Consider the following 22,369-nt stretch of genomic DNA (forward strand, 5'->3'; position numbering starts at 1 on the left):
AAGCAAGCTGGCATTTCTGAAAACAAGTGCATAAGAAATAGATTAAACTCCATTTTAAAGCATAACAAAAAAAAACCAACCAAAAAACAACAACCAAACATTTACTAAAAGGCTTAAATTCTATAGTTTGTTCTTCATTGATTAGATTTGTTGAAAACCTGGGGCAGAAAGATCTAGTGCACTGAGCATAGTCTGTCAACTTGACTGAGCTCCAAGACTTGAAGAGGAAGCGAGGGCTGAGATAATCAGCCTGAAGACATTCAAATTTCCAGTAAACACCAAAAAAAAGGGAGACCAGCAATTAATTTTAAATATCCTGAGGAATTCCTTAAGGAGACACACTCCATGTTTTATAGATCCACAAAAGCTCAGTGAACTGCATCAGAAAGAGAGGGAAATGGACTTTCAAGAAAGCTGAGTAACCCACAGCGAGTGTACTACACATATCTACTCAGAGAATTAACAAAACTTAGATTATTGTAACTAAGAAAAAGATAGAAAGGCCACAACCACCCTGTGAGTTCCAGACAAAACTAAGATATTCTTGGCCACTGTTGGCAGCCGGATTTTAGGAGCATCTTCAAAATATTAGGTCCTGGACAAGTGACTTAAAAAGCCACGTTTCCTTCATATGTTCATAAATGTTTCGTCACAGCTATGGAATGAAAAGCAAAGAAAAAATAATCCAATTTTGAAAAAATAGTAAAAATAATAATAAAGAAACAACTTACAGATTAAACGTTTAACAGTTTTGTCATAAGTAACTCAGCAACAGACTAGGAAAGAAAGGCAGGTCTGGCAGGGCACAGGCAAAGAACTCTCCCTTTTGCTGTCCTATGGCTCAGATCGCTTCATGGGCTGTATCAGGATGGCCTGTACACCCATGTTCAAGAGGGAGAGCTTAAAAACAGATGCTTTGGAATCCTGTATTAGGGGTCCCTCCTGCAGACGGCAGCTGCAGAACTATCTGAAACCGAAAAGAATGGAAACCCTAAAATCAAGAATCAAACTGCAGCAATGGTTTTCTGACAAATTAAAAAAGCCTGTACTGTTACCATAAAAAAACAAGCAGATTTATAAGAATCAGGAAGGACTTTTAACTATCACCAGGAGGAGATCAGCCAATGAATCTGGTGAAATTGCTACAGTAACTCTGAAACCAGATTAAAAAGGATCAAAGAGATCTGAGGTCACACAATGACACTAATGCTGCTTTACTACAACCTTTGCAATAATCTTCCCTACAAAGAGAAGCTTACTGGCAGATGGCTAATGTTTCAAGTGACAAAGCACTTCAAGAACATATGCAGGTTTAAAATACATTAAAACATGTTGCCCTTGTGCTATCTTTGACTGCACTGTGAAATGTGTTTAGTTGATTTTGGAAGTTCAAATCTTATGTATAAGTTAAATATCTGAAACTACTCAAAACAGGAGTAGTTACACGTCTGAATTGAAGATCTATTATTTTGGCATTTCTGAATGTACATTTAAAACAATATCAATAAAATTGTTGAAAGTAAATAATGCAAATCAAATTTAAAAATCAATTTCAGAGGTGTATTGATTGCAAACAGAATCAAATTTGGGGGAAAAAATAATAATCAGGGTTAGTTATCTGTAGATAAATATTCCCGGAATTGTTCTTCAGCCAGCTAGCATAAACCCAACTCTGCATCTAGGTCGTTATTGGTGTAACAGGGACATGACTGAAATGTAAAGATTATAGGTGAGTTGAAAGATCTGAATGCAAAATTTACCAAAGGAATAACACAGAGGGTAAAGGGGAAAGGCAATATTACAAAAGATTCATACTGTATAGAGAACACAACACAATATTTGTGCTTACACACATCAGACTATTCGGCTAGTTGTCAAGAAGAATACCAGTATTAAGCCAAGTGATATCCTTTATATATTGCTACAGACCTCCAGGGCAGTGATAGAAATTAGATCAGAAAATGGTTTCAGAGATAGAAAAGCTCTGGATAAAAGCCAGATTTCTCATCATGGTGGGATTTTAATTACTTGGCTATTGAAAGCAAGAGAGCCATGTACAAGTCAAGGAAATGAAACATTTTCTGAAGATACCGTACAATTGCTTTTTTATACAGTCTGCAGAAGAACCGACTTTCCTGAATGTGATGTTTTATTCCAAGAATTACATAAATGTGAAAAATTAAGTCTGTGAATTGCCAGGACTTGTGACTACACAACCTTTAAATTTTAAATACAGGGATAAATATTGAAAGAAATACTGGCAACTTATTATTTTTTTCTATATGAAATTGTTTTGTGAGGAAATACAAGAAGTCCAATGGTGTTTCACCAGAATTCTGTAAAAGGAAAAAAGACGCTCCATCATAAGGAAACAAGAAGTCATTAAAATGTAGTTTTAAGATTTGGATTGAAATTCACCCAAGCTAAGTCCTTATGGATAAAGATGAACAGAGGCTAAACCTGTTAAAGCATTAAGGAGAAGTCTATTAAAAACAAGAGCAATTTGGGAGGATGCCAGGTAAAAACATTAGAATAGCAGAAAGTACCAGAAACTAAACAGCCATAAAAAATTTTAATTAAGAGCAAAATGTTCTTCAGGTAAATTAAACTCTGTTATGGTAATATGAAGAATTCTGCATTCTCCAATCACCAGTAACCTTGAGTAATCTTCCATACGCAACAGCTGCGTGACCTAGTTTCCTGGAATCAAGATAACAGGTTTATTGTATTTAAACTTAAAGAAGTTAGAATCACATCTACAAGATATGCTATAGAAAAAGGCTTTTACATGGACAATGAAGCCCAGAAAAAGGTAAGACCTTGAAACTTAAACTATTCTTAATGCAGCAAATAACTTCTGTTTTCCCAGGCAATTAAAATTCACGGTGACAATGTGCATTTTCTAGCTGCTATTGCAAAACAACACACACCAATCACAACTTAACACCTTATATAGCTGTCAAACTATTTTTTAAACTACAGAAACCACAATAAGAGCATTCATAAATTTTCTGCTTTCCAGTATTTCCAGAAATACCTTCAGGTATTTCAGGGCACTTTTGCTCAGTGTGTTGCCTAGCTGTAGTTACCTGCAGCTAGACAAATCAAACAGTCGATAGTAAAATAAAATCAGTCCTCAAACGTGAATTTCAAGTAATCTGTATGTTCAATTCCTAATCATAGCATTGTTATATCTCTGTCTCCTTTACCATTATTTTTTCCATTATTGCTGATGACTGTTTTTCAAAAATGTATTAATCTGAATGAAAAGATTTCTTCTGTCAGAGCTGTGACTGACCTCCGCAGAAAGAAAGTAGCAAAATCCCGAGAATCCAAGCTAGCTTCATGTGGTTGGCCAGCTGAATGCTTGCTATTTTTCTCAAACATTAATGTTTTCCTAAAACACTAAATGCAGTTCATCTGTACATATAATCAGGACATTAAAAATGCACGTAACAGAACTTTAGAAACATTTTGCAACAGAAGTTCATTTCTTTGTTATTATAACTGCTCTGTAATCATAATAACAACTTTGCTCAATATTGTCTGGCTTTGTTCAAAACCATATTCCACTACAGAATTATTTTAATATTGTCTTATGAGCAAAATTAACAAAGGCTCTTCAAATGTTTGAAACACATTAAAAAAATATATACACAAGCGCAGTCTTTCATTCCATCAACTTTAGAAAATGTGCACATGTAAGGAACAAATTAGTGAGACTTGCATTTCCTTACCATATGATCAGGCAATTTCATACACTTTTTTTTTTTTTTAACCTCTACGAAAGATTTCAATGAATTTAATAACTACATAAATAAGGTTAACTAGCTTTTCCATTGCTGAAACATTTACTGTAACTTTATTTGCTTATTCCAACCAGCTTTTTTTATGTTTCTGATCATTATTTGTATGATGAATTCCACTTCAGGGTGCTCTGGGAATTCACATAACTTCTCAGTGACTTACAGAAAATGAAGTAACAAAACTTACAAATTGATGGACAGTACCCCAATCAACTCGAATAAAATGAATTAATATTACTGTCAATACAGTAGTATTTTTTACATTACAATAAATGGAAGAAAATCAGAGGAGATATTTAAGAGCGACATGGGTATTTATGGAATCATTCTGAATATTGATTTCAAATATCCATGTTAAGGTTGACAAATGTTTACTAACTGTAAGTTTTTAGAATTTCTAGAAATTTCTTTGCATGATCATTTGAAGGTAATACTTGCTAAATATTTCTTATCATAAAACTTCAAGGATGATGATCCACGATCCCCACCCCATTGTAAGTACATCCCAAATGTCCTTTTCATAATAATAAAAGGTCAAAATTTTGAACAAATTCCTCAGTCCTTAGTATTTCTTAAGCTTCTTCACTATAAATTTAAGTATAAAATCCAATTTTCTCTTCAGTACAGGTGACTCAACATTTTAAGATAGCAGTTTATTTTCTGACATATTTTGGACATTAAAGTCTACAATGCATCACACAGAAAATAGAATTTGCAAGCATAAAGAAATTTTCTTTACTAAAGGACTCTTAAGATTGTAAAACTGTCTAAAGAATAATCATGAAATGGTTATATCTGATCTAGACTGCTTTTTCAATGTCGCAGATCTCAACTTCTGTACACCATCACATGCTTCTTTCATGAACCACAGATCCCATTTGTAAAAGAAATACACAATCTTGAGATCATTCCTCGTTTCCATCTCATTTCTTTTTCTGCCATTTTTTTCTTTTCCCTTTGTGATACTTTCCATCTTCTCTCATCCCTTTCTGCCTAGCCACATTTTATCTCCACTCTTTTAGGTTTTACACATATATAAGCTCCTTGGCCACCTTTCCACCACTGTGCTGAACTAGCACTACAGAAGGGCAGGCATCTTCTCAGCAAGAAATTACTATTAAGCACATCAGAAGAGTAGCAGGAGAGCAAGAGACCTCAATTTAGAAAAATAGGGGTTTGGGGCGGGGGAGGAGGTGTTAATGGAAAATTTGAGGACATGCTAAAAATATCAAATCTGCAAGTTATTGCATCTGCAATTTTCAATTAAGTATCCTTTGTTGTAATTACAAGAATAACCACATCTCTTCAAAACCCAAACAAAAGCTCTCAAAATATGCCTCTATGAGAGGATAATAGAAGAAAGAAGAATCATGGGAAAGGCAGTCATCGGTAAATTTAGACAATATATTTTGTTAAATCAACCCTTTCTTTCCCTCCACAAAACACCTGAATGCCTGAGCTCACTGGCATTAGTAGATCTTCCAGAACAAGACAGAAAAGCAACACTTCATTGCCCACTATGCCCATTTAGGCTACTCCAGAGCAATAGTACTGGCCCTTGCAGGCAGATTGTGACACTTCTGCACCAACTCCTGCACCTTTATGGTGAGGACACCAGTAGGAGGCACAGCTACAAAGTGTGCACGCTTTGAAACAACAGTAGGTATTAGGGAGCCAGGGAGAACCTGTGGGGCTGCTGCTGAGTTGTCGCTGGCTTGCCTAAGAAGAGCATGCACACAAGATGGCATTTGTTCCTGCAAACCTAAGAATGATTTTGTCATGTTTAAGGAACTGAGAATCAGACATGGGACATTACAAGATGACTCTTTCTAAGGGAAATAACCCTGGGCAGTCCAGAAAGTGATTCCTGAAACATTCTCTCCCCTCCAAAGGCTTTTTCTGCATTGGAAATACTACAGGTCAAGGTACAACAACTGATTCTAACAGGTACTGTAAATGTACTTCAGTAAATATTTTTTTCTTGTGCTGCCCCAGTGCTTTTTGAACACATTTTTACCATGTGAGCATGTTAGACATACAAAGCAATCAAAGTAATAGCTCTTCCCCCAATTCTGTCCTTGCTCTATAGAAACACGGAAATTATACTGGGAGACTAGAACTGATAATTCTGCATGGAAGGTTTCAGACAGGTGAACCAACAAGCATGTCTGCTGTTGGAAGAAGGGTTTGCCGGAGTCAAGAAGACACTCAATATGAGTTATGCATCTTGCTCAACTTTATTAGTTTCTAACACTACTTATATAGAACCGATACACATGCATATTCGTAAAGCAGAAATATAATTGGTTAGTAGACTCTAAACGCGCGCGGTTCTCACACCCCTAATTATCATGACTAAAATAAGCATTCTATCCATGTAGCTAATTGTGTTGCTGTGCTTCAGCCTTGTAGTTTGTTACTCCCTATTTTCCCATACCGCTCCCTATCTTTCTTGGCCCTGCACCTGCTTTCCCAGCAGCTGTATCTTGTTACAGCCACGGCCTGTTGGCACAACATAATTACTCAGTCTCAGGATTCAAGAATAGCTCAAGGCTACCTTTCTCGTTATCTTCAGCACAGCAACTTCAGCACGATTCTGATTGCAGGCCTGTTCTAATACCAGGCCTGGATTGTGCAGATCTTCAGAGATTCTAAGGCCATGCCTCTGCAGCCATTCTTCTACAGTCTGCCTATCAGCAAAGTCTATATGCAGAGAGGTAATTCCTGAAGTTGCTAATTGCCTTTTTTATTTTTTTCTTCCCCCCACTGGAAGGGTCAAAAAGCACATTGTATCTTTAAGGAAAGTCCAGAAACCATAGAAAACCTCAGCTCCAAGCAGAAGAAAAGCACAGGTTTACAACACAAGAAGAACAGAAGTGCTACCAAACAAAAATACCGGAATACTGAGAAAATGGTACCAATGTGCCCAGAAGGAAAAAGAGCAAAGCATACAACCTAAATACTAAGATAGTACAACACAGTGCCAAAAAAAAGCCTAAAGCAGCGCACGCAACAGAAACAACTTGGAACTTACCAAACACAAATATGGATCAGTGGCAAAAATAAAAAGAAGATAAATATTCAAGAGACAAAGCAGGCAACAAGACGGTAGGTCCAAGTGGCATAACCAACACGAGTAAAACTGAGAAAAGACAAAAGCGAGTAACGTGGTTCTCCTGCACCAGAAATGCTGCTGTCGATAAGGGTGCTACACAGCCAGCAGCAGAGCATGAGGTAACCTCCGCGTCACTCCCTCTGGGGAGAGCAGCTCTGGAAGGAGATGAAGGGAAGGTTTTCCTCTCCTGCGCTCCGGGTCTCCCGTCCAGCACAGGGCCCTCGGCGCAGCCAGCTGGTGCACTTGCAAGAGCAGCGTGGCTGCCCGTGGCTGTGCCAGGCCTGCGGGCCAGGCGGAGCTGGCAGCCAGCCCGCTCCCCCTCACAGGCTAATTGCTGCTGGCATGAGCTCCCCGAGCAGGACAGCAGCCACAGCCCTGCACAGCAACCAAGGCACAAATGCCATTTAGCAGGGCACTGCAGAGCTACGGTACAAGCACCGTACCCCAGCCACCTCACCACTAAGTGCCCACAGCAGAGGATGGGTGATGTGGCCATCTAGGGACCTCAGCCCACCAGTAGCCCTGTCCCATGGCCATGGTCTCAAATGGCGGTAGGAGAGAAGTTGAGAGATGGTCAGCATATTCATTAGTAGGTCATCAGGAATGATCAATGAAGAAAAAAATATGGCAGTACTAAACCAACCAAAAATCCCAGCAGCTCTTTTTCCAAGTATTTGTTACTGGAAAGATCATTTCCTGCAAAACATCCTTGAAGATCCTTGAACAGATTCCCTAAGAAAAAACGCAAGACTGAGTCTAACATCTAATAATTTTCTCACTGAATTTTGCTACTAGTTATAAAGCTAACAATTTTCAAAATTCCTCTAAATGCAGATATGCACTGCTGTCAAAATGTCAGTGCCTCTGTTTCAACACAGCTGTTAAATGGGTCACTCATTAAAGCCTAACAGTCTAGAAAAGCCAGGAATCAGACTAAAGAAACCACAAATAATCTTCATTATTAAGCGAGTATATATTATCAGAGCAGTTATCAAAGGCTTGTGCCATTAGAGCAAGCGTAAGGTGCTGGCAGAATAAAACCAACACCCACAGATCAAGTAAGAACTGAAATATAATTAGTTCAAGGTTTTAATCTTCATTATAAATAGCTAATAGAATGCTTCATAATTGAGAGCTTTCACTCCTGTTAATTTTTTTATGAGCAATTTAGGCATCTGCCATTCCAGTCAGCAAATTGTTATGAAAGCATACACTTCAGCATCGTGGTGTCCTCATTTTACATCCTTACATGTACAGTGCTCACCAGTGAGAGTCACTGGAAGGCTTTCATGTAGAGAAAGGAATAAGGCCAAGTAGAAAGGAGAATGAATTAAAAAACTTCAAGGGATTGAAATGATCCCTTTACTTTTTGAATTATTACTCTTACACACATATTAACCAACTGACCCATATGCAGAAATATGCTAATACTACAAGGGAGACATCTTTTTCTCACACATTTACTGGGCAACACGAAAATCAGATCACACTCTAAGCCTCTTCAGATTCACCTTTCTCACAGTGCTGGAGCCTGATTTCTACTGTAGGGGTGCCAGAGAATAAGAACATTTCTGCTTCACATATGCACTGAAACTCTAAGCTCCCACCACACTTCATATACTATTGCTGCTTATACAAGGATTTCTCATCTGAAGGTTTTTTCCTGCTTACAATTATGGCCTAAGGCACAACTTTAAAAATATTCAAATAAATACATATATATATATAAATTAGAATATAAATTTTATAATATAACTGAAAATTTAGACTAAGTACTCCCTGCAAAACACCTGTTTGTCTGAGGTACTAGATAGGTTTTTGCTGTTTACCTTCTGGGCACTGACAAGTGAAACCATGGATGCTGGATGAACAGGTACCTCCGTTTTGGCATGGCTGCTGGATGCAATGATCAATCTCTGACTGGCACAGCTCACCAGTGTAACCTACGAAACAACACAAAACATTCAGAAAATACAGCAAAAATGAGGTTTTGTCACTAAATGCATTACTAGGTCATTCAAAAAGTACCATTAGTTTTCTTGAATAAAATTAACCAAAGAGAGAAAGAGAATCCAGGACAGTCTTCTTATTTCTTATAAAATGAGACTTCTAATTGGAACTTATACTTTATTGGAGAAACATAAATAAGTAGTGGAAATCTAGAGATTACATCAATTGTATTTTACCAGCAGCAATATTCTGACAGCAGTAGTCTAGTGGAGGTTGGGGTTGAGTCCTCATCAGCATCCATATAACCGAAAAAGAAGTAATTTTTTAATGGTTTTCAAAAGCATCTTGAATCTCAAGTCAATAAACTTTAGCAAGATTTTAAACAGGACTTGACGTTAAGAATTATTTGTGCATATGCTGAATGACTGTCATTTGCTCCTACTTCTGGGCTTCAAAAAGTGTGTTTATTTTAAGTGGGAGCTGTGAAGAACTGCTCAGCACAGTTGCAAGCTCTTCCAAATAAGCTCCTGTAAGTTCACAAGCTACAGATTGTGTGTACTGTACTATTTGACCATAAGTTTGTTTTGTTCCATATGTCTGATGTCTATAACACATCCCCAAAAAATGAACAAACTTACAAAATACAATCTAAACGATTAAACACTCCAAATTTACATTCCTTAACAAATACCACACATTTGTATTTCTAATTTTTATTTACCTCCAAGAAGCTATCTTGGATGTATGACTGAAGAAGAAATTACACATAGAAGCATTTCATTTTTTAAAAGGAACTCTACATAAAATTGTAAATATCTGCCATAACAAGCATGCTTAATACAATGGCTGGTGTTAAAAACCAGTTAGCTATGACTAGGCGACACTGCTAACACACTGCTGTGAACAGGTATTCCAGAAAAGATCTCAAAGTCAGATAGAGGACATGCCTGGACTAGGATTTTGCTTATGCAGGGGAAACAAAGGAGAGAAGGAAAAAAAAAAAAAAAAAAAAAAAGAGGGGAAAAAAATCTTATTTTTCTTAAATATTTTTAATGTAATCAAAATTAACATTTATAAGTCTTTTGTGCTGGCTAATACCTATTCCTATTCAAATCTATTGTTGTCACTACGGAATAGCTCTCTACATAGATCGTTATACTGGGAGTTGCTAGTATAGCATAGTGTATATATATATAGAGAGAGAGAGAGAGAGTAGGATACTATACTATATATACTATTATATATAGTATAGTATCCTACTATAGAAAGGATCTATGAGACTTTCCTCTCTGTGCACCTTACTGCTTTTATACGCTACAGAGTGCTAAATTATGATCCTATTTTCTGCAATGCAAAACCTGGAAAAAGCAGCTCTGGTGTATGTTGTGTCTGCAGTAATGCCCATAAATCACCTAAACGGGAGAAAAATAACGATGCTGAAAAGCAGAACTATGCTCCCATGAGGTAGCTGCTCTGGACCAGACAGGCACTTGGAAGGATGTCAGTCTCACTCTGATAAATAGTGATTTTCTGTAATTCTAATTGGTCTCAAATTAACCTAAAATTTACAAAAACGGCAATGAAGTATTATAGAAGACTACATCAACTGATTTCTTTCATTTATAGGCTTCATATTTTTTCAAGTTCTCACATTCAGCTGATTATTTTTATGAATCATAACACAGTCTTGAATATGCTTAACTCATTTAAACATTTTTCCATCTTCAAACTGTTACCAAGTTTGTGGAAGCTAAAAATTACCCTGGAATTCAATATGTATCCAAAAGAACGTTGACACAGAAAGGCAGAAACGATTGTGTTGCTCTGAAGCTTGCTACAGGAATCTGACTTCCTGCGATTGTCATCGTAGCTCGCAGGAAAATTCATCAGAGAGAATATTTTATGTCAGCTTTACAAAAATAAACGTGTCCCATCTCATTATTATCTATAGGGCATGTTTTGTCCATCCGAAAGAGGATGTGATTTGTGAATTTCATAGCAAATATGCCACAAGTGCTACAAATTAAGAGGTGCTAAGCAGTCACCACTGGTGGAGGAGCAGTTTTCTGGTGAGACACACTCACAGAATCATTACACCCATTCACTTTGTGCTGGTACTGCCTTCACAGCATTTCCTTCTATCAGGATTTGGGAAACATGATCCTATTCACATAGAAATGTTTCTGAAACTTGCATATGGAGACGTTTATGATAATCAAGCTCTTATCTACCATTTTCTTTAATATTTTTCCATATGAAATGAATATTTTTAAAAAACCTCATAATTATATGAAAACAGCTAGTTTTCCTGACTATTTTTTGATGTGTGCACACAAATTGGGTGTGTGGGTGTGTGTGAATTATGGGTAGAAACATAAGCCACTGAGGTTAACAAACATTAAGCCAACTGAAGAACATTAGACATTTGCTATTAAAAAAACTTAAGAAAAATTATTTTTTAAAAATTAAAAGCTAAACCTAAACATAATGTGTGGAGTCCATGGAGCACACCCTTGCAAGTTTCAGAATGTAATAAATGAAGTCAACTGTATTTGGGTTACTCAGGATCTACAGAGGGACTTGATCATACTATCATCCAGAAGGGAAGCCTTCACATATGGTAATCAAATAATTTCATTCCATCTATTGTAAGCTTTGTTTTATATCCTAAGAAGTAGGTGAGGTTTTGTAGAAGGAAATATTTAGGATTTTTACTTTTTTTTTCCTCTAATAGGAGCTAACAATCATTCTAGAGACAAGAAGAAACACTTGTAAAAATAACAAGGCATAATTTATATTTTAGAGGAACAGGTTTTAAATGGAATGGATAAAATCCAAAGTTAAAAGATGGTAAAGGCCCCAATAGAAATATATTTCCAAAATATTTAAGAGAAGTTTCTTCAAGAAACTGGCCTGATCTCAGTTATTGTTTCCTGGCACCACATGGTATCTACACCACAATTCTATGATTGTGTTAACGCTTTATGAGGCAAGAGACTGAAATGCCTGCCCCTAATAGCGACTATATTTTTAACTCGTAGGCTGCTTTTAAAAATATGGAGAGGCCAAATTTTAAAAAAAAATACATAAGCACTTGATACAGATATCTGGGATCATAATAACAACACAAAACCCTAGGATTTTATATCATTACACAAATAAAGTAACATTTGCTTTATCAAGGCACTAGAATTTGTAAGTTACCACTATAAGCAGGAACTATCACAGCCTGATCAAAGCGTAACAACAGCAGTGATACCTTTGGAGTCTTGTACATAAGTGAGAAGTTTATCTATGTTACTTTGCAAAAATTAGTTGTACAACTTGAAAATATTAAATTTTCCTAGTGGAAACACACTTAGGCTTTAAAATAAGCACATCGGAATTATCATAAATGTTCCCCCTAAAGCTTTTTTTACACAAGTAAACCCAAGAATTTAAAAGCATTTGAAAATTATTTTCTATTAAAATTATATTCCAATAAAAATTCTGATTTCATGGAATTTGGGCAGGTTTTTCTAGAATCATCCTTGTATTTTTTCTGAGATATGGAATTTGAAAAAAGAAATTTAGCCTAATAGTACTTGATGCAGAACAATTTCCAAGCTCACTATCTCAATAAAAGCAAACACAAACATAACAATTTTTTTCTTTTCTAATTGGAAACCGCTTGTCAAAATCCAAAAGAATCTGAATCAACCATATTCAAACATGACAGTAATAGTAGGGATTCTTCAAACATTTGAAGTTCATACCACTCTGATCTCTCTCTTCTCATATTTAAATCACTATTCAACTGTATTTACATTATCTTGTTAAAGTGACCATTGATCCTTTGGTGAATTTATGAAATACAATAGAGTATACCTCCATAATAACTTCAGATTTTATTTTCAGAGCAGTATAAATCCAGGTAATTTATATAAAAATACAAATATAAATCCTTTTCTTGCTGCACATTTGCTAAGCACTTTAAGCAAGGAAAGAAAAAGTGGAAGTCCTAGAGGTAGAAAAAGTATAATTAAAAGGAAATGTCTTGGCCTTTGGAGAGAAAGAAGGGGCTTTAATAATTTGCCATTGCTGATTTTCTGAACTGCAAAGTTCACCAGTCTGTTCAGAGGATGGTACCTGGCAGCCACATTAAAGCATCACTTGCATCCATCTACTTCTGGCGCAGTCATTTTTCAGGCTGGTAGTTGCACATAATCCTGTGCAGCTAGAAGTTTCTCTAGTCTGTGCTGAAATGCATTAGCATATAGAACAAGAATATTCCCATCTTTAAGGGAATATCAGAACACCTACTCCATGATCCTGCTTTGGGGCAGAATAAAGGAAGTATTGCTACATATACCTTTTCTGTATATTTAATGTACACAAGTATCCACCCAGCATTCAAGCCAGTCAATAACCATTTAGACACAACCACTAGAAACCTGATCAAATCATTCATTTCTCTATCTGTTCTTTATGATACAGTTTTTATGTTCTGCAGATCTTAAGACTTGCTCTGGAAGCATCTTCCTTTTTCCCCACCCCACCCCTCTTTTTTTTAATTGTTCAAATAAGTCCTTTCGCTCCAATATCAACTAACCCATATTACAGAAATGAAAGTGTACAGTAGAATGTTTGTAGAAAGTGAAATAAATTACCTGCTACTGATCCTAATCTTAGCCAACTATTATATTAAAATGATTTTAGAAAATGTATTGAAGTAACTTCTATTATGATAACTGTGTTTGGTTTTGAATTGTAATGTTCAGAGAGAGCAAAGCTTTCTCTAATAGCCAGTTAGTAAGGTTTCTTCCATCAGCACGTATCTTTAATTTACCCTCCAGCATATGACAATCATATTTAGTCTAATATTGATTTTAATTAATTAAGATGACTATATTCATGTAATTACATTCTAAAAACAAATTTTATTAAAATAACTTCCGAGAACTCAGACACTTGTTCATTAAGAAAACTCACAAATTATTTCATTTATGAATTTTTTTAAAAGTTTTCAAAATTTAAGTTAATTCTGGGGAACAATTCAACAACTGCATAGTATGGAGAGAATTTTCGTCCATTTGATTGGTGCAACAGAAGAAAAGTTTGCTAATTACAATGAAACCCTGTTTATTGAAAGGGTGGTTATAATGTATCCTTAAAATCCATACTGAAAAAAAAATATTAAGAAAAAGCTGATGTAAACTAAATTATGGTCATCTCTTCTTACTAGGTAACCAGGTCCTATTAGTTATGAATAATTCACTCATCATCAGGTTGTGGTTGTGTGCCTTCAGTGGCATTTTTCACAGATTAATCTTCCACACCGTTTTAATGACTGCCCTTATGTTGTATTCTCCTGCTTTCCTAGCATCTGAAGTTGCACAGGTCACTGCTCTGCAAGAGGTATGCACTGAACATTAAAACAAAAAAATGCATTAATCAAAGCATAATACAAAACCTACCAGGCAGGCAGCTGCAGGTGAAATTGTTCCTGTCATGTTTCTGGGCTATATTGGTGCAGGTTGCGTTGTTCTGACAGGGCTGGCTCTGACAAGCATCAAATTCTTCACACAGGGAACCCCGATACTCATCCTCACACTCACAGAAAAAAGTTGCCTAAAACCAAACAGGATATGTACCTCACAATACATTTTCAAAAATTATGTTTTCATTGAATACTCTACCGAACAAAGATGGTTTTGTTGTTTCCCTGTTCATAACAACAGTAGCTGCCGTAAATACATCAAATGCACAAAGTTACCCTCTGAAATACCAAACCTGCGACAATATTTTCAGCTAAAATTTGTAATGATGTGGGTAATTTCATCTAGATGAGGAGGCTGGGATCAGATCTGTAATATCTAAATCACTATAAGTTTTTTCTTCCATTGCAGAAATTACATTTATAGACAGGAATAACTGTCAGAATAAGTAATATGCAGATTTATTGCAACAAATCCTACTACAAAGATGCACCCTTTAGGTGAAGGGCAGCGCTGGGATCCCAGAGGCTCACCTTCGGTAGTGGCACACCCCTTCAATTCTGTTAAAATGTCTTCTGCACATATTTGTTACTTTTTCCAAACCCTGCTGCTTAATAAAAGATAGAGAGCACTACACCTGTTATACATTTAAAACATCTATAGTAGGCATGATATGGCAAATGTTTGTTAGCAATAACATAATTGAAAATAGATTTAAAAAATCTTTAGGTCACCAAGATGGCCAAGAAAGTCTCAAAGAATGGATGCAAGGAAAGCTCTCTCATATGTAGCATATATTTAGATTAAATATCTTACTTTCTTTGTTCATTAAACGCTAGATGGCAACATCACTCACTCTCATATGTTTCAAAGGCAGATCATCAGGGCTGGAATGCAGCTGTCCCATGCACAAACATTGTAATGCAAAGTACAGAATGTGCATGGAACTAGAAACAGAGATGCGGTTAGTATTTTATTTTCTATTTTTACTCCTGTTTCCTTCATATGAATAAACAGCTGTGACCTAAGTAGGAAAAAAAAATAATTATCTTCAAATTAATAAAAGACTTCACTCAGTGAAACTCAGATTTCATTATTCCTTACAAATATTACACTGGTAGAGAAAAGTACTATTAAGCTCCAAAACTCAAGATGATGGGTATGTTAATTATCAGGAGTGCCAGAAGTCCCTGCTAATGTCTATACATGTTCTGGTATTCTGAAAAGGCTGTCCAAGCCTTTTCACAAAACAGCTCTGAAAATCTCACACATGAGCAATGACAGCCTTCCAAAGACTGTAGTTCAACAGGCAGAAAAGACAGACAAGCAGAACACAGCCAAAATTACTGTAATCACATAGCACAGTAACTTAAAAGTATTTAAACACACTTGGAAAATATTTTATATCAAAATTATATTCCAATAAAAATTCTGACTTCATGGAATTTGGGCAAGTTTTGTTAGAATCATTCTTGTATTTTTTCTGAGATAAGGAATTTGAAAAAAAAATTTAGCCTAATAGTACTTGATGCAGAACAATTTCCAAGCTCACTATCTCAATAAAAGCAAACACAAACATAATATTTATTTTCTTTTCTAGTTGGAAACCACTTGTCAAAATTACTTTGAAGGTAATTCATGTAAGCTTATACAGAAAAGTGACTAACAGAGCAAAACAGATAATTGCTTTTATTTAAGAACTAAATAATTAACTGAATACACAGCAAGTATTTCTGCATTTCCATATAGCATTGGTGGAAAACTCAGCAGCACAGGGATCACTTTGGTCCCTAACGACAACAGCAATCAGTGGTTCAAGAATACTGTTGTCCTCAACATGTCCTATCATTGGAGCCATGCAGTACCATTGTGCATATATAGGATCAGGACCCAGGTAAATAATGCACTTAAACGTGTTGCCTGCAGCATTCTTCACAGCTGTTCTAACTCTTATTGATACTAAATTGCATTATTGACTTAAAGTGTTTGTTATCATTCCTGGAACGGAGTGTTGAGTTTAGACTTAAAATCGAGGTTGATGCCTGTCTTGGTAACTCACCTGTTCCAGATGAACAAAGTGCGATACCATAATATGAAAAAAATGGTATTTTTTTTCTTAAAATCAAAGTGAGTAGAGAATGTGGAAAGATCAGATCCAGGCACTGTACCTAGATTCTGTGCCATTTAAAAAGATCATAGTCTAAATATGTTTCTGGTCTTTGTGTACGCACTGGAAATGAGAACAGGTTTATCTACATCAAAAGATCCAAGAAGTATAACATCCCATCAAAGTTAACTCTGTCAGAAGAGAGAGGCACCACATTTGTTAGGTAGGCTCAGGTTCATGGTTGTTTTATGCTAGATCTGAGAGTAAGATGCAAAGTACATCAGCGCCTGAACCACCCATCGGAGAGGAAGGGAATCTCTGTCCTGTCCACACACACAAACAGCATGGCTCTGCCTGCACTAAAATCTCATTTTGAAGCAATGGAAGCGGATTATTATAGTGTAAGCATTAATATATCTAAACAATGCAACAACCAGTCATGGCCTCAAAAATACTAATGAAATACGTAGTTAAGAAACGCTTAAATAATATTGGTATCTCTTGAAGACTATAATATAAGGATCCATTTACTGTAAAGTGTGGGTAACAAAATGGGTTTTGAAAGCAGCAAAAGAAAAACATTGTAGCTCTTCAAACTGAAGTGTCTCATGACAGATAACTGTTCTGAGAAACAGACAAGTTATTCTGTAGAGAAGATTTAAGTGTCACCATTTTTATTAGGCACGTCATCTTCACTTTTCCCAAATGATATTATTAACTTATTTTCCTGAATAAATGACATGTACTAGCATATTTGAGAAAAACTACGTTAAGAAGAAGTTACACACTGCCATAATGCTAGTATTAAAGTCACTATCTAAGAATTTCAAAACAACCTATGATCAATAGAGTTCATTTGTGTATTTTACTTGATTATGGAAGTACAAACCTATCATACATCATTCTGGATGACAATAAAATAAATCCTTTAATATAATTTCCTATTATCCAGTCTGTAACTATCATATTACAGAGTTGGAATTATAGTACTTTTTTCCTATTTTAAGTAAACAGAGTAATAAAGTGTTTGTCAGATTCTAAATTTCACACTAGAAATACCATAAAAGCTCACCTTTGTCTTTTTTTTTTTAAATTACAGTAGAGAAGCTGTTAAGATGACCGGAACAAAATTAATGTCTACTCTTTCTCTTGCTGAGAAAGACTTCCAGTATTTATTGCAACTCACAGTGAATTGCTATAATGTTTGAGCAAAACATTGCTGTATGATAATTATATATTTTGTATTTAGGAGTATATTGTACTTCGAAAATGAAGTCCCAAGGCAGGAGAGCGCGTTTTTAGGTATATATGAGGCTTTTTTATAATTAGCCTTTCTACAAATACAATCAAGTGGATCTGCCTCAAAGTTTCTAACCCATATAGAAGACATGGAAATCGTTGCTATTCAGTTCAACACATCATTTCTTAGTGCAGGGAGAGGCCAGTTATTTTTTATGTAAATCTCAAGAGTTCTAAATCCAGCAATAAAATTTCATATTTACAGAGTCAGCTCTTCCACATTTTACACGAGAGAGCCAAAGTTACAGAACGGAGCAATCTGTGAAAGAAATAATTTTATCCCCATATGTTAGCAAAATTGTGGCACTCAAATCCAACGGATGGCCAAAGTTCACTTTAAAATCCTACATGGCATCAGAAATTCACACCAAATAAATCTCTCCCTTTAGGTTAATACCAAGATTTTTCTCTTCCATTCACAGCTAACTGGTTTAAGGACAACTTATTCTAGTGTAAAGCTGAGTATAAGAATGTGAAAGTGGTATTTATACTGTGATGATGCCAAGACCAGTATTATCCTTCTGGCACATTCCCACTTCCATTGTGGAAGAAGGGCAAGCATGGCAGCAAAGTAGAGGTACAAAGTTCATGCAGAGGAAGAAAAAGGCATGACTTTAAATCAGTATCTCCTCACTTCACAGAATTTTGAACAAAGTGGTGAAATTTTATGTTCCTTTCAAAAGCAACAATAATTGAAAAAGAAACTCTGCCATAAAAGCTTTCCTTTTCATATCCATATTCTACAAAAAGCATCTAGCTGAGTAGAAGCCAGATTTTGCATCAGTAAGGAATGAGTAAAAACTGGCCGAGACTTTCAGGTTAGACCAGAATTCATTTGTTTGTAGTTTTATGCACTCTGTAGATAACAGTATAGCACTGCACTTATATCACTGCAGATTGTTAATTATACTTAACTTTCCCATTAAGCAGATGTGTTGCTACATTCTTTTACATTAAACTAGATTTGGATTAAACTTATGAAGTACATCAAAACACGAAGACAATCATTAATCTTCTTGGCACTGTAAGCGATGACTACAGCCAGCAGAACTCTTTGCTTGTTCGTGGCGCTAGGCCTTTTATGCATTCTGCTAATAAGTTGCTTTGCATCCTGCAAGACTAGGTTGTGCAAAACAGAATGAATTATAAATAAAAACAAACAGAAAATCACAAAGGGCATGTTGTAAACCTAAAGAAAATTAAAGTTTTGGTTCTGTAAAAAGAAGTGCAGGCAGTGTGTCTTGCAGGAAGCTGACACAACGGCTCGTACATGTCAAGCGTGTAATTTTACCAGTTGTTTGCTCCATCATTAGGGAAATCATTAAGATATTTTAGGGCATATCTCACTTGAGATGAGCTAAACAATGGCAAAAACATCCTGCTTAATGAAATCTGCACCTTCTATTTTTTTTAACTATGTTGCTTATGCTGGGCCTTAATCAGTTTTCTGGCGGAAGTTCTATCACATAACTAATAGGCTAAAAAGTAAGTAAAACTGGCAGATTTAAAAAAGCACTACAGACAAACAGACAACATGACATTTTATTCTCCTTGGAGTTGGAAGGTCAGCATAAATTATCTACATTTGGAAATACTGTCTCTGAGGTTTTAGTGAGCTACCCAGCCCAGCAAGCTATCTGGCATAAGTCTGATGGCACTTAACAGGATCGTTGCGGACACTCCTCATTTGTTCAAGTTATAGAAAATTCAGGAGCAGTTTTTGACAGTGAAAATAAAAGCAATTGCCATTCTGAAGTTAAAATTGTATTTGAAGATAAGAGATATTGAGAATCCTGCTAATTCCAGTCCTCTGAGTACCATGAACTGATAGACGCCTCTTCAGAAACAGACTTCAACATGATTTCTGTCTTACACAGCTTCATCCACAGGGGTGTCACTCAGCTACAGCCTAGTGCATGTTACATCAAAAACACTATTACTCCATAGGTTCAAAGAAAGAATAGGTGGACAGATATGAGCAATCCTCAGTTTTTCTATTCATTTTCCAGGGAAAACAACACACTACATGTGCCTGAGGGGGTTTCATTTATCACTAACTGTTCTAGCTTTAACATACAAAACTTTGAGTGTCAAGATTAGAGGTGGGGACGTTACAGGTACTGATTAGTCTGTCTTTGAGTGACATAATAGCTTCTCTTTCTTGCCATGACACCAGTATATCTTTCTTTTTAAAGATTTTATTTTACTTGCCAGGTCTCAAAGATTTATAAAACAAAGATCGTTATTAAAATCCATGTAAGCATTTTCCTTAACACAGAAAAGCCTTAATACGTCTGCACAGATACAGGGTAAGTTATTTTTATTTCATGACATATGACATGCAATAAGAGAAAGAAATTGGAGTCATCAAAATGGTCAAACAACATGAAAAAATAGAAAATAAGACTATTAATCAAAAATTCTAAATTTGACAAAAAATGTAAAAAGAAGACATTTTGATATGCTGTTATATATGGTAAATTTAAACATAATATTTACATAAACAAAATTCAAGATTTTGAATTTATAAAATAAAAATGTTAAATACAGTAAAGCAGAAAAACTAAACTGGAATATGAGATAGGACACTGTATCTGAATGAATAATTTATTTGGATAGCAGCCAGCTGGTATGGTAAAGTAGCACTTATTTCTAAATGCATCTTGCAATAATTGTGTTCACACACTACCTCAAGCATTTTATAATTTCATTTGTGAGAAATAAAGTAGATACTTAATTATTCCAGATGTTAGCCCTGCCATGTATATATAGATTACTGTAGCAATTTAATTATTGTTGTTACAATTCAAAACGTCCTTTTTCTATCAAACATGCTTATTGAGAATTTAAATTAGAAAATGGTAGCAGATGAACTAACAGTGAATTCCCTAAATATGCCAGATTTTCTGTGCTCATAGCACGCTCACAGCTGTTAATATTTACTCAACAGTTACTATTGCTTTTATCTCCCAAATGAATATTAATAAAACCAAAGATTAACTGCGCATATTTGTGCTATAAATTACTTTTAATCCATGAAATAAAATCAACACTTATAGAAGGTAACAGAGAATACAGGATCTCATTCTCAGAAGGACAGTAGGGTTTTGTAAAAGCAGTACACATACTGCAAATTTGACATATTTGGTTCTTCTTTTCTCATGTTACTAGATGGCACAAAAAATTCACAGTGGCCAGTGGAACTGCTGTCACCATTGTAATCTCTCAATGTAGTATTATGTAAAAGAGAAAGTACAGGAAAACTTCCAAACATTACCAAACAATTCCATTACATTTCTTCTCATAATTATGCTCAGACATTTCCATTGCACTGATCAGTGATTTCTGAGTGAGCAATTATTGAGAGGTGGAGAGGTAAGTACTAGGTTAAATCAGACCTAAAACCCAAAGAAGGTTGAGGACTTAATGAACTGGAACACACTGGTCTGGAGACTGGGGATCCCAAGTGCCCGCCACGTGCCCCTCATAAATATTATTGTAGAGTGGCAGTTAGGTGCAGTGCACATTACCTTATACCTGATTTGAATACTACTTTTTTTTAATCGCCAGGGGAGTGTATGAATCTTTGCATCTCATATCAGTTATTTCCTTACTTCAAGCACTTGATTTTTAGGAATAGCAAATAAATATATTGTTGTTATTCAGCAACACCTGTGAGCTCTAGAAGCCTGTTACACAGCAGCAAAGTATGCACACACTCAGAGGACCAAGCAGAATTTACTCAGTGTTTATATTATCATGGAATTTCCACAGCACATGAAGGTCTTGATAAGTTCACCTTACCTCTTCTGGTTTGGTGATACATTTTCCTTTTCCCGAACACTGGAAGTTATCTGAATGGCTTCCCACAGGTATGCAGGTACTGACTTTCACTATCACAGTCAAGCGTAGAGCCACAATGCACTTAGTAACCGAATCATTCAAAAAACCTTTAAAAAAACCAACAATATTCTTACTATATAAGAAAATACACTAATACATATTAATTCTCTACCCACTAGACAAACAAATAAAACTAAACTGAAAGAAACTGTCAACTAAGAACATCACTGCTCACATTTCATACATGCCAATCTAAATTTAATGCATGTAAATACAAACTAGAATATAGTTGGGAAACAAAGACTCATATTGACTAACAAAAGGAAAGCAGGCTGGAGAAACAGATCTACTTCCAGAGTTCTAATATGCTATCATTTTTTAGGTCTTGAATATCCAAATGCTTTTGCCTGCTATCTTTTTGATAAATTAAAAATATATTTCCTTAAGTTTTTTTAATGGCAAGACAAAATAAAATTCAGCCGAGAAAAATGTTTAAATGGATGTCTAAAAGTTACTTCAGAGCTAAAAAGCTCATAGATGATAAACTGCATTACATTGGTAACAGATGGACAAGCCCTTCTGACTATTCTTTCTGAAGTTTGCAAGAACGTACATGCACAGCTTGACAGCATTTCTTTGTATATTTGCAATGCAAGTATTATTGAATGTCTGATCTCATCACTCTATAAGGTATAGCTGAACAAAACATGAAAATGGGAACATATGATGAGGAAGAGCAAAATTCATGAATCTCTGGTTAGGACCTGTAATT

The 22,369-nt window shown here is 35.6% G+C and overlaps 1 protein-coding gene and 1 long non-coding RNA gene across 2 annotated transcripts in view; one reads left to right on the top strand and one right to left on the bottom strand.

The window, feature by feature from the left end:
- DNER (delta/notch like EGF repeat containing) overlaps positions 1–22,369 on the bottom strand; it is a 139,403-nt gene that overhangs the window by 31,524 nt on the left and 85,510 nt on the right. The window contains exons 5-7 of the mRNA XM_055723828.1: positions 21,559–21,704; positions 14,328–14,481; positions 8,751–8,864 (exon numbers count right to left, since the gene is read on the bottom strand). Of these exons, the coding sequence (XP_055579803.1) occupies positions 8,751–8,864; positions 14,328–14,481; positions 21,559–21,704 (414 nt within the window). The remainder of the gene's footprint in view (positions 1–8,750; positions 8,865–14,327; positions 14,482–21,558; positions 21,705–22,369) is intronic.
- LOC114017096 (uncharacterized) lies at positions 2,745–8,707 on the top strand. Its single transcript, XR_003561961.2, has 3 exons — positions 2,745–2,812; positions 5,595–5,753; positions 6,580–8,707. It is a non-coding gene; the product is annotated as an uncharacterized LOC114017096 (long non-coding RNA).

The sequence above is a fragment of the Falco cherrug genome, chromosome 11, assembly GCF_023634085.1.
Source record: "Falco cherrug isolate bFalChe1 chromosome 11, bFalChe1.pri, whole genome shotgun sequence".
Taxonomy (NCBI): Eukaryota; Metazoa; Chordata; class Aves; order Falconiformes; family Falconidae; genus Falco; species Falco cherrug.